This window comes from Caenorhabditis briggsae (assembly GCF_000004555.2).
Source record: "Caenorhabditis briggsae complete genome, chrX, whole genome shotgun sequence".
In the NCBI taxonomy this organism is placed as follows: domain Eukaryota; kingdom Metazoa; phylum Nematoda; class Chromadorea; order Rhabditida; family Rhabditidae; genus Caenorhabditis; species Caenorhabditis briggsae.
In genome coordinates, this window is record NC_013491.2 from 10093443 (window position 1) to 10106567 (window position 13125).

General features: G+C 36.6%; 2 protein-coding genes across 2 annotated transcripts; both read right to left on the reverse strand.

Moving 5' to 3' along the window:
• Window positions 1–2462: 2462 nt before the first annotated feature.
• Window positions 2463–4637, reverse strand: Cbr-mls-2 (the record flags this gene model as incomplete). The annotated part of the gene is made up of 5 exons (XM_002644544.2): window positions 2463–2616; window positions 2667–2982; window positions 3028–3150; window positions 4177–4409; window positions 4465–4637. 5 exons carry the CDS (start codon window positions 4635–4637, stop codon window positions 2463–2465), a joined length of 999 nt encoding a protein of 332 aa, XP_002644590.2.
• A 4726-nt stretch (window positions 4638–9363) lies between these two features.
• On the reverse strand, window positions 9364–11365 carry Cbr-npr-1 (the record flags this gene model as incomplete). The annotated part of the gene is made up of 9 exons (XM_002644546.1): window positions 9364–9424; window positions 9472–9675; window positions 9725–9835; window positions 9879–10043; window positions 10096–10157; window positions 10212–10463; window positions 10506–10693; window positions 10737–10881; window positions 11192–11365. 9 exons carry the CDS (start codon window positions 11363–11365, stop codon window positions 9364–9366), a joined length of 1362 nt encoding a protein of 453 aa, XP_002644592.1.
• Window positions 11366–13125: the final 1760 nt, after the last annotated feature.

The following is a 13125-nucleotide window of genomic DNA, read 5'->3' on the forward strand; positions in this document are numbered from 1 at the left end:
TTCATGTTCCAATTCAAAAAGTTGTACTTTCATAACAATCACATCATCAATCGAATGCCGCCATTAACAACCGCGATGACAAACAAAGGCGAGCACGTTTTGTAGCCACGCCCCTTATCGTAGCCACGCCCCTTTTACTGACCACTATCAGCCCTATATAAGCCATGGCTTAAGTGCATATTTCATATCATTTAGCTCCTACTTTCTAGTATTCCTATTCCGAACTTCCTCCCTCCGAGTAGAGTTCAGACCCTGGTGACCTACAGCAGTAGCATGAGGTGACTAGAGTGCTGAGCTCTCCTTGGTTCAGAGGCATCATATTCATGCTATAAATTTTTTCAGATTTTTATAAATGATCAAAGTAGATATGATTCAAAACGACTGGGGACAGTATGAAAATTACGCAACTGTAGTTTTTGAAGTTTCGAGAATTTAACAGAAATATTTTCCTGCTTTTAAAAATCAAAGAGTAAAAAAGTTGCAATTGTTCTAAAGTCTATTTAACATGAATTGAAAGAGAATTGGAAATATATAAAAATGTTTCACATCTCAGCAAAAAAATATATAAAAATGTTTCACATCTCAGCAAAAAAATATAATAAAAACTTCACATAGACGGTTTTTTTTTTTGAAAAAAAAGTTGCACAATGTTTCCCTGCGGCTGATAATCCAAAATTATTCAAAAAAAAAAGATTCTCTCAATAAAAACAAGGAAAAGCAGAAAAGTAAAACATCTATTCTGAACTTATTCAAAATGAAGCCAAATCCGAAGAGAAATACAGTAAGAGCTCGATGTTCTGTCTAGTTGTAATGACACTACTATCTGTAATGACACAATACAAATTCAAACAAAATAGTTTTTCAGCTGGAAACTAAGGAATTAGTAAACCACCGAATTTTCACAAAGGAATCTGGAAAAGAATAATCAAATTCAACAAAATCTATCTCTTTCAGAATCAGGAAATTTTGCAGGGGGATAATTGAAAATTAATCGTAGTTTAATGTCGGAGGATCACTTCTCTATGTAATGAAAAAAATGAAGAAAATGTCAAAATTGTAAAGTCGTTTCACATTTTGGTTTATCCTTCTTCTTTAGTTATTCAGGACATTTTTCTGAATTTTTCCTCCCACGCGATTAATAAGATCTGTTGTTGGGATTACTGTAATTTTTTGTTTTTAGATTTTTCTCTAAGTTGGTTGCCAATCTGGCGAAGGAATGTTTTCCAACAAATTCAAATTTCCCAATGTTTGCCTACTTTTGAATTTGTCGATAGGTTTTCTCAATGATATCATCAAAGGTTCTGTTTAAAAGTGCAAGCCGGTGAATGAAAGAGAAGGAAAAAGAAGGATGGGGTAATAAAATTAATTATCATGAGTCAAAAAAGGATAAAAAGCCTCTTCGTGTGCACACGAAACCAATTCAAATTTGGTCAATGGAACGAAGGGAGAAGGTTGTCAACAGATGGTTGGAAGAAAAAGGAGATCTGAGGGTTCATGGGACTAGAAATCATCCATACTATTGAGACCATAACTGTGGGATAATCGAAAGTAATGAGAATCAGTAAAGGCGCCAATTACCTCTTTTTCAATATTATCAGATCATCGTTGCTCAGGATGAAGAGAATTCTCGTTTTTTTCTAATAAGCGATCTAGATTGTAGTTTCGTGTGAATTAAAAAAGAAGAAAAACGAATTCAAAATTTGGTCTATCAAATCTATGAAAAGGGATTGAAAACCGGTGAGAAGGGAAAATGAGTGTCTTTTTGCTGAGGACTCAAAAAATTTGAAAAGAAAAAGAGCATATCATAATTGTTAGGGTTTGCGATCGGATCGTCGTAAAAGCAAGAAAAAAACCGCCTTGTGCGGTTAATTCCCATAGGCCTTTGATACTTTAATAATTGTTTAAAATAGTTTTTAGCCAGTTTTCCTTTCGAATTTTTGACAATTCTCAACAAAGGTTTGGACTTTTGTATATGTTCACCGGAGGCCGTATTCCAGCGAAAATAAACACTTTATGAGTTCATGACACTTTATAACAGTGACTTATATTTCATTGAGCGTTGAATTCATACAATCGAATTTTCTTTGGTTTTTTCTGCAAATTTCATTTCTGAAAATTTTTCAAAGCAACATTTTCAAACAAAGTTTATTTCAAAATGAGTAACTGTTGTTTTAGGAAATGAGAAAAGCCATGTGGCTCGGACAAAAAAGAATACGATGGATGCCTTTTACAATAAATATAATGACACAAAATACAAAAATTTTCGGTTAGCTTCCATTCAAAAAATACAGTCTGGTTGCGTAAGGCAAGTAGAATTATTAGAGGAAAAAATAAAAATCAAAGTTGAGATAATCGTTGATGAGGTGAAAATAAGGAATTTCAAATTGCACACGGGACAGAGATTCTAAGGAAACATTTCAATGAGAAATACATTATTGATTGGTTATATGATTGTTGGTGCTTCACATATTCTGGGCTGGAGCTGCCATCATATTCTTATGTGCTTGTACGGTGCCAAATGTGAACAGAAAACGGGCAGCAGCGGAGACATCCATTGGCGAAGACACCAAGTTTCGCATATCGACTCCAGCAGTTGTAGTAGGAATGTTAAGAACTCTGGAAGAAAATGTGGTGCTGTACCTACTATTCAAAATTAAATAACATACGGTGATGGAATCCCGTGAGTAGTAGGAAGCGAGAAAACGTTAGCTCGATGCATCTGGAGACAAGTGGCCGGGTCGTCTGTCTGAGCTTGTCTCTTAAACTTGTTTCTTCTATTTTGGAACCAAATTTTGACTTGGGTCTCTGACAAATGCAACTTTTGTGCCAAACTCGACCGTTCCTGGCTGCTCAAATATCGTTTCACATCGAACATCATCTCCAACTGAGACACCTGGCTTCTGCTAAAGACTGTTCTGGTTTTCTTTTTTCTCGCATGATTCGGATCACTAGAGTTTGCCTCATCGTCACTTCCACGGCCCGCTGAAACAAAAAATAAGAAATCTCTTGGAAATCTGAATGTCTTACTGTCATCATCATCCTCTGCATCTGACTCCAATGGGCTGCCTCCAGTGGAATCCCGTGTCTCTCCATTCTGTCCCTCCAACTTTTCATCCTTCTCCTCCCCATTGTCTGATTGACCATTCATGTCTGTAACAACATCACGGAGGTCTAAGTAATTATTTTCATTTCTCGCCAGATTGTGAGACGTATTGCATTGCTATTCTTTTCAGTGACAGCACCCACAATTATAACACATCTTTCTTACACTACTCCCGTTAATTATGTTGATGGAGGGGGATTACCGCTACGCATGTCGGTCAAAACGGTACACTAAATACCTCTAAATGGACGTAATGGTCCTGTTTTGAAAAACAAAAACAAAAGTTGTGCTTTGTCTCGTTAAGCAGATCTGAACATCTCTTGTAGAGTTAATAACAAGAATTGTATAACTTTACGAATATTGACATAGCTAATAATGCGCGTTCAGGCGTGTTTGAAATTTTTGAAAACGCTCATTAAAACGGGCTATTTGTATCGTATAATATATTTTGTATCACAAACAAATTGTTAAAATGCGGCAGCTGATATCAACGTCACCAATGATGTATTCAACTAAATATCTGAAGATCTACCAACTAATTGTCTAGACAAGTCATTCCCTGAAATTTTTAGCGGTCACACCCCGTATCAAAACATTTGAGGACACGCGTAGCTGAGTAGCTACGTATGTTCTCACGTTATTAACTTATAACGCTGATTGGTCACAAACAGTGCACGCGCATCATCCTTTCAAGAAACACCGCGCGTGTGGTGTTACTCAACAAAAGGTAATTAGTCGAGTTCATCTTGATTTTTATCCTGAAGAAACGCACAACAAAAAAGAACACACACACAACATCCGCCGACAAAAAATCGTCTCCTCTTTATGTCGTCTATCCCCCGTTGTTCAACTTGTTAATGAGTCCGGACTTGGCTAATTCGAGACCATACCATAACAAAGGGTTACGAAAACGGTAGAATAAGGATGTGTGTGCCGATCCGACCAGGAATTATAAGGAAATAAGAGAGTGGAACTTAGTTAGTGAACGGCCGGAATCTTTTCACACATTACTAATTAGAAAGTGTTGGATTGCGAAGAAGAAAAGTTATGCAATGAATACACTGAAAACTGACCTCCGTTCGGGAAGTTTTTGAATTGCATCATCTGCGCGGCGGTCGCTTGCATGTTCATGAAGGGAAACATGTTGGCCATCATCTGATTTTGTGCGTTTCCAATATTCATGAACTGTTGTTGGAGTTGAAGAAAAGCCATTGGAATCATTTTGGGGTCAAAATTCAGGTTGAATTGAGTCTGTTCATCACTCACACTGTCTTCAGATGATGCTGATGGAGAGCTTTGTTTGTTTCTGGAAAAAAGAATACCGTAGCTAAACACTAGACACTCTAAAAAATTCAACTTACAATTTTCGATCTTCATCTAACAACTCATTGATGTTAAACTTCATTTTGTTCTCTGCACTCGGTTTTTGTTCATCATCCTCGTCTTCGAGCAACTCTTCAATTTTCGGAATTTGAGACATCTTCTCGAGACGATCTTGAGTGCTCATCGTTGTCATATCGATAGGAAGATTCATAACTGAAGTCATCAAAATATAATGAGACAAACAAAGAAATGAACGGAGAGACTAAATGAGAATCGCTAATGAGTTGACGCCCCGCCCACTTATTAAGGCATACGGTAGGCGTTCGAGAAGAGATGAACGAATGTTGGAAGTGGAGAAAAAAGTGAAGAGTGATAAAATAAAGGAATTGAAGCTTAGGAAATGGTCACAAAGATGGTTTTGAATGTAGAATCCCGAACCTCGCGGTTTTTTTTCTGCAATCATGGTTTCTGCTAATGTGTTAAGTGATAAAGCAAAACAGAGATGTTTCTAGGCGATACGCCCCGGCGGCCAACTTGATGTCTAATTCGTTTAAGTGGATTACTACGTTTGACTAACACCATTAATCACAACAATTAACTCTTTTTCTGTTTCTCATCTTCATCCGCTGATCTGACCATCAATTGTTTTGAAATCTATAAAAGAACCGTAGCCTTTTGGTTCCTAGATATTCTAAGAATCTGCACAATTAACATAAAATGCGAGCACTAAGTGAAACGCTGAAATCTGAGACAATTGTGGATCGGTGTTTCCTTATATTCATGTCTCTCTGGAGAGAAGAGAGGTCAAGCAGCGACTTATCGAATTCAGGAACGTGCGCGTCAAGGTAATCGGAATAATGAGCTGCTCGTTTGGGGTGCCCTCCCACATTTGTTCAATGAGCAACACTTGAGGAAACGAGATTCATGAGTTGTGGAGTCAAATAGCAAGAAAAGCTCTTTTCTATCGGAATATTGTAGGTTTGAGTAATCTAAAAGACACTGGTAATCTAGAAGGGATGAGCTTTTTTGTTTCACAATGCACACTCTGATTTCTGATAGGTGAGGAATGCGGAAATCAGAAGACGTCAGTATCTTGGAGTCACATTTGAAGCCAATTGGAAACAATCCTGTCACATGGATTACAGGTGAAATGACGATTCCAAAATGCACTCGTATATTTTAAAAGTGTACACTATTTGAGAATTTGACTAAATTGTCTTCCAAGTGGAAAAAAAAGAAGGCGGAGTCTTTATGATTTATGACTCCGGAAAATGAAATCTGTTTCGAAAACAAATGAAAAAATAACATTTGTGAATTGTAAAAGCTGAGAAAACGACAATAAAGCCAACCACAATTACTGAATAAACGAGAGATGGGTCGTCGGGCGACTCCACCCACTTCCTTGATATACGGTAATTCGAATCCTCTTTACCCACAACCTCTACCAAGAAACGAAGGGGTGGGATAACACGTCGCTCATTTGGTATCAAATAGAAAAATAATTCAACACAATCTCATTAAAACTGGTTCGTTTCGAGATGAAGACATATTTGTATAGAAAAATATGGTTGGAAAAACATGCACACGTAATGAGAAAATGGTAATGGTTGGCCGTTCACAGAAAAATGATGAGCTGATGATGAACAAGAATATAATGAAATTGGAAAATTAGAAAAAAATTCTGTTTGATGTTATCCCTTCCATTTTGTAATGGAAAAAAAATAAGAGGGTTTGTCATCAACATGGATTTAATAACAAGACACAATGAAGAGGAGAATGGCAACACGTATGACTGTAGGAGGAAGGTCCCATGATGTATTTCACACTCTCATTATGACATCTAAGGATAACGACACCGGAAGTGTTTGTACAACAAATTTACCCATTAGCGCGCGCAATCTAGCCCCCATTGTTTTAGTACCTTTCGGATCACAAAGTCATATGATACAAAAACAGAGAGACAGATTGCGCAAACACTCTCGATGGTCCCTATCCATGGGAATTCACACTTCCGTTATGGCAATAAACACCTGAGGATCTCAGTGAGGAGAGGTGTCAAGGTGTGAATAACTTGGGAAGAGAAATTCAAAATGTTTCGACGAGAAGCGCTTCCCGGCACAGGAACCGTAAATCAATAAAAGTTTGGGTTTGCATCGTGAGGCCAGCGGTGGAATTTATGAGTTTTTGAATGAATGCAACTCAAAGAGGTTTCCGATAATTTGAATTTTTAAGTTTGAAAAGGTTCCCAAGTTCCTGAATTCAAAAAGTGGAAGAATTAAAAAGAATGTAGAAGCAATTTTAATTTTCAAAACTTCTGAAATACAATGTTCGTCGGTATCGAGGTCATTGTAAAACTTAATCGAAATGGAATTTTCAAAAAAAAATTAGATTATAAACCAAAACTTCAAAATTGCTAACAAAATTTCGTTAATTGTTTTCTTCTAACTCCGAAAATTTTTCGAAAACTCTGGCCGAAACGCGCCGGGGCCTAGTCAAGCCAAGCTGGGGTGGGTCGGAATTGGCCTTAAAAATTTCTGTAAGCTTTTCAGCCAGAGCTTCAATCACACATTTTAAAGTTTTGCTCATCAAAAGTTTCCCATCAACCCATTAAAACTATTTAGTTTGGTAGGATGATATGGACAAACTTTGAAATTGAAGCTAATAGAGACGCATTAAGTCATACTTGAACAGTTTTCTTTAAAGGTCAACAACACGAACATGAATTTAAGTTTGTTTTGAATAATTTGCACTATTAGGATGACGTTATTCAAACGATGATACACTTGAAACTAAAACAATAGTTTCTGAAAGACAAGAGTGATTAACTTTTCTTGGGACCACAAGTAATAGTTCATAAGTGTGAATGCTGTGCTCAAACGGTTACCGATTAGCCGCCCGTTGAATTATTCACAGTCGGGGGTGTCAATGGTGGTGTTGTCTGCCAAATGTTTTAGATACAATCTCTTAAAGAACAAAAACAAAATGTGGTAATGTCTCTTCAAGAAAGAGACACGTGTGGTCTGTCGGCAAGCTTCAAAAACTATTTATAATTAAGCGTGGCTAATGGGTTAAGTTCTGATGTGTCAATGTTTTAAGATTTATCTTTAAAACAAAGCAAAGTGAGAATTTGGTGTAATTTGACCTAACTTTATTTCCGTTCAAAACTACACCATCGAATAGTTCCACTTTACTATTAAAACATGTTTTCCCAATGTTTTCATAAACTCATTTGACTGCTTTCTTAGTGTGTCAAAAGGCGTCATCTCTGCAGCTCAATTACTTAAAAAGGGTCCGACGTTATTGGAATGAGATGTGCGTGGTAGTGTGGTATGATGCGCATACTGGATAAACACGTCAAATTAGCAATATGGTTAACAATAATGGACTAAGTAAGAGACGTTTCCCTCCTTTCCTCAAACATCTCATTTTCGTTGATGAGCCTCCTCATTGAACGAAAACAGAAAAGGACGACGGGGGAGAAATGGTCCGGTGGCAACACTGCCATTTTTGGCAACACCTGGGTGCTAATCCACAGCAACCGGAAAAATGGGGCGAGAGTGGAATGCAATAACATACCTTTTAGGATTAACAGGACAGTGTGCAATTATGAGATATTGTTACGATTGACGTTACGAAGAATCTGAAACTGTCCTCATGGTGATTAGTCACTCAGAAACGACATTTTGGATCGTTATTAGATAACTTAATGGTTTCTGTGGATTAAAACATTCTTGGGAGTGAGAGAGAAACATAAAGGTTGGATCGAAGAGGCTGCCATGCAAAATTGACAAGAAGAAGACAGGGAAAGAAATCAATTTTCGAGCTGTACCGGAAATTGTATGCTTTGCGTTCGGGTAAAGACTAAAATTAGCATAAAAAGATTTGAAAATCGTGCTTTGTTAATTTTTCTGAATCGAACTCCCCGGGTATGGAAACATTTATGAATTTCGAAAATACTGAACTTTCATAATTTAGAAAAACTTTTTTGACAAGTAACATGTGAAATCTTCATTTAATTGCATTCAAAGTGGATTTCTGAATTTGACTTCAAAACCCTACATTTTGATAGGCACTTTTAAAACAGTTTTTCTATACACTTCTCAAAATTTTAGAATCTGCTCTCCAGTTTCAGTCCATTTGTATCAGTTTCAGCACCGAAAATTTCGTTTTCAGTGCAAAAACAACAATTTTTGAAGACGATTCTGAACATTCGAGGAAAATTTCAACATTGAAGGAAAATTTTATTTTTCAACATTAAAGGAAAATTTCAAAAATTTAAAGAAAATCGATTAAAATTTCGATTCAATATTCAAAATCTAGGTTTACAAGGTGTGAAGGTTTTCTTGTGAGTATAACATTTAGTATACGACTTCGAAATGTTATCCCACTTTATTTTTCTAATGAAATTGTTATACACAGTTTAAATGCTAATTGAAGGTTCCCTCTTAGTTCTTGATGTCCCAATTTTATCGCTCTTTCTTCTTTTGGTCCCGGAAGTCCTTGATCTCTATTCAAAAATCATAAAAGCTCCGACTTGCTCACATTTCAGATGAAATCATTCGATTTAACATTCCCGGTAATATCCCTTCCGTGAGAAAAAATATCCAAAAAATGGTTCTCTCACGACGGGCCTCGCGAACTTCATCATATTTTTTCTTTCCTTTCTATTGAAGCACTTCGGTTCATTTCCTCCTCTTTTTCCTTTGAAAACACGAGTCGATCCTTCAGCTTTTGAGATCACATATCATCAATTTCCACATACGGGGTGTACGTCATAAAAACACTTATTGAAATATGCGTCCTATACATTATTTATTCGAAAAGATCACAAAAGTGACTATGTCAGCAGAATGGAGAAAACGGTTTTCAAGGAATGTTGATAGTCAAAGCATCAAGAATCATATGATATGTTATCACAAGACAAAAAATAATTATTCTCAAACTAAGGTGTCGTTGACACTGAACTCAATCAATTCATCCGGATTGGCAGCAACTTTACTGAAAACAAAAATGTTGTGCATTGAAATTTTCCAGTAGATGATTACCTAATTTCCGGACTAGAAACTTCATGCAGTTGCACATCAGGAGTAGGCGTTCTTGTTTGCCCGTTCACCCGATAGCTCAAATTTTCTGAGCATGAGTTCAGCTCTCTTTCTTTAAGGCAACTATTCCCATTCTTCATTCGTCCATTTGAATTTTTCGCCTCATTCAACATCTTTTGCTTGTAAAGCGACGTTTGATTGATGATTCTAAAACAATGGCGAATCATTTTGAAAACTAAGAACATGCACTGCTAACCTGTCACTTTTGCGACGATCACCGAAATACGTTTTTATAACCAATTGACGGAAACTTGGGTTGAGCCATGCGTAGAGTACAGGGTTTACGACGATATTTGACATCGCGATGCTAAAAAAAGATTTTTGGCGTTTAAAAAAATCAAAATAAAAACCTGTGAGTGAACAGATTCAGCAAATAACTGATGTCGTAATCATCTCTGCCAAATAAACGGAAAAATGATTGAGTTTCATCATATTCAATGATTAATGAAACCACGTTATGTGGAAGCCAAGTGATGCCAAACCACACGACCATGGTCACAAGAATCGACGTTGTTCTGGAAATGGATTTCAGTTTAGATTTTGAAATGGTGTGTTACAATTGAATACCTTCTATTTTGAAGTACAACCCTCTGTTTTTCTTTTTCCTGCTTGTCCAAAAATTCGTTGAGCTGGAAGATAAACATATAACTTCTCTTTTTTCCTAAACAAAAGTCGTCTAGTACCTCATTTTCATACTGCTCAAGTCCGTGCGATGGAAATGCGCAAGAACTTTCTAGCGCACTTGTCCGCTCCACCATTTTACGTATCTTTGTCTGGGCCCGTTTGCTAAGCACGGAGAAGATATTAGAATAACAGAAGGCCATGACAGCGAATGGTAGTACAAACTGAGCGAGCATAACTATCATTGTGTATGCTCGTCTAGACTTTGCGGATTCCCATTTTTCTGTGCAAAAGTAACCACAGATATGTTCTTCCTGAAGTTTCTTGGTAGATCAAAAAAAATTTGTTAAGCCTACCGTATACTCGATCATCTGCATATTAAAAGCATATGGGAGTGTGACAACAAAGGAAAGTATCCAGAGAAGGATTGTTGTTAAAAATGCACCACGTTGAGATAAAGGAGTTGTATGAGGTCTTACAACAAGGATGTACCTATCCAGAGCAATGGCTCCCAGACTGAAGGTGCACACGAATATACTGATGCCTAAAAATATTAGAAGTAGCCTTCATCCAAATCTCTTACAAACCTTGAATGCACGGAATCAAATGACACAGTAGATTTCCGAAATACCAATTTTTGTAGACATTTGTGATTGGAGTGATTGGTAGTGATAAGATGCACATCATAATATCACTAGCTGCCAAATTGAGAATGAAGATGTTTTGAACGCTCTGAAATTTGTTTAGTACTCAATTTTGAACTCAACATATCCACCCTCCACTTTTCAATAAAAAGTGTTTCAAACTTTTTCGCGCACTGGACTCATACCGGAAGTGACCTTTTTAACAAAAGTGAGTTTCCTCGGTTTCCTTGCTTGCGTACGTCATTTTTGAAATAAGAAACTAGACACGACCCCGGGTACTCCTACGTATTTTCTCTTGTTAGCTACCCGTTCAAATAGTTTATTCAATTTTGATAACAGAAAACCAAAAACGCGTCAAATTTAGCGCTTTTGGGTTCAAACTTTTTTCGGGAACTCACCAACAAGGCTTTGTAACTACAAGTTACATAAATTAGAGTCACATTTCCAAATAGACCCAAAAAGAAAAGAAATATGTAGACACAAAGAAACGGGACAATTGCATAGGTGCTCTGTGATGGATCCGGGTAGGCCTTCCAATAAACTTGGCAATCGGTAATGTTTCCATCTACCATCTGGCCTAGTAATGTGTTCTGGAAAATTAGTGGTGTAAATTTCAAATATCAAGAACGAGAGGGTTTGTGGGAAGAACTAGTAGCAAGATTAAAAACTAAGAATTAAAAGAGAAGTCGCAAAATCCGAGATTATCTTCCTATCAAAAACGATAATTCAATTCTACAATCAGCTTATCAAAAAGTTATTCTCTCAAACTAGGGCTTCCGGGAACAGCAGATGGAACAAAAACAAAGAAAAAAGAATAAGAGCAATAAATTAAAAAATGAAGAATGACAATAGTGATGAAGAGAAAACACAAGAAAAGAAAAGAGCAGTCAAAATTCATAGTGGGCGAAATTCTGAAAAAAAAAACAAGGACAAGTTGGGACAAAAGAAGAAAGGGAAGTTGAAGTGCCACCCAGAAATGCCTAAAGAATTCTGATTAGAATTGAAAAAGAAGAAGAATTGGAACAAAAATTCGGGTTTGTTTGTTTATTTTGATCTGTAAACATTGAAAGTAGATTTACATCTTTTGTTGTTTTTGAACTCTACTTTCCCGGTCAAGCTTTTTAGGGATTTCACATAAAAGTGAGCAAAACATCAGATAAGATGCCCCTGACCAAATGTTCGTCACCTCTTCAAACAACGTGACGTCCTTCGCAGATGACCAAAGTGAGACCTACGTGTTAAGAATTTCTTAGAAACCTAGGAAAAAGGAAATAAATAGTGTCTACGGAAAATTTTAAACTTGGAAAATTAAGAAAAAATACACACGAATGATGCTAAAAAGAACTAGTTTCGGAGTGGTCTTGTGATGTGGAAAATACTGGTTGACATGTTCCCGTTAATGAAAAAATAAAACGAGAGAGTCCCAAAAATCGGGTGTTGATACTGAGTAAGGGGGGAAACGGGGAGGAGAGAGAAAAAAACTGATACATCCAGTTTTATTATTTTCGGATTCTGCTTGCGTCGTTAGTTTGTGTCTTTCAAAAAGGTGGAGGTCAGATTTGATGTGGGCTAGAACAGGAAATTGGATTTTTGAAAAGAGCCTGGGTGTGATCATACGTGGGCTAGAATTATTTTGGTGAGGTTCTACTATATTGGGAAATTTAAATTCTAACGGAAATCTAAATCTCAAACAAATTGTGATTTTTCAACAAAACATTAAAGAAAAGTGTCGATATGGAAACCAAATTTTGTATTGATCTGAACAGTATCGGTCAATAAGAGATACAAAAACGTAGTTTCCAATTGATTTTCAGCCATTTTGACGATTTTCAGGAGTCTGGAGCTCGGCCGTTATGTTCCTGATCATTTGTCAAGATTTGGAAAATTTAAAATACTTTGATTGAAAACTTTGCATTCACAGAATTTGTTGAAAAATCTTAGTGTTTTAGCTATTCGCCTATTTTTGAAAAATACCCGTTTTTGGAATAGGAGTTTTCTGAAAAGTCTCTAAATGCAAACTATCTAATCTAAGTCCGTTTCACACCTTCAACAATTTTCAAAGCCATCGGAAACTTGTATCATTACCAAAAAAATTGTCGTCGAGGCAAACATCACCTTTCGAGATTCAATACGGTTTTTAGACTATTGGTCACAATAAACGGTATTGCTCCGATTTATGAACTTTAAGAATTTCGAGCCTAATTTTTTTAATAACACGAAGCAATTCAAAAGATCTCTAACTTCATAACAAAAAAAATACTCTAGTTTAAACCTAGCCCAACTCCTCCCCCCTAAAATTTCATAGAACGTAGATCAAAATTTTATTCCCATG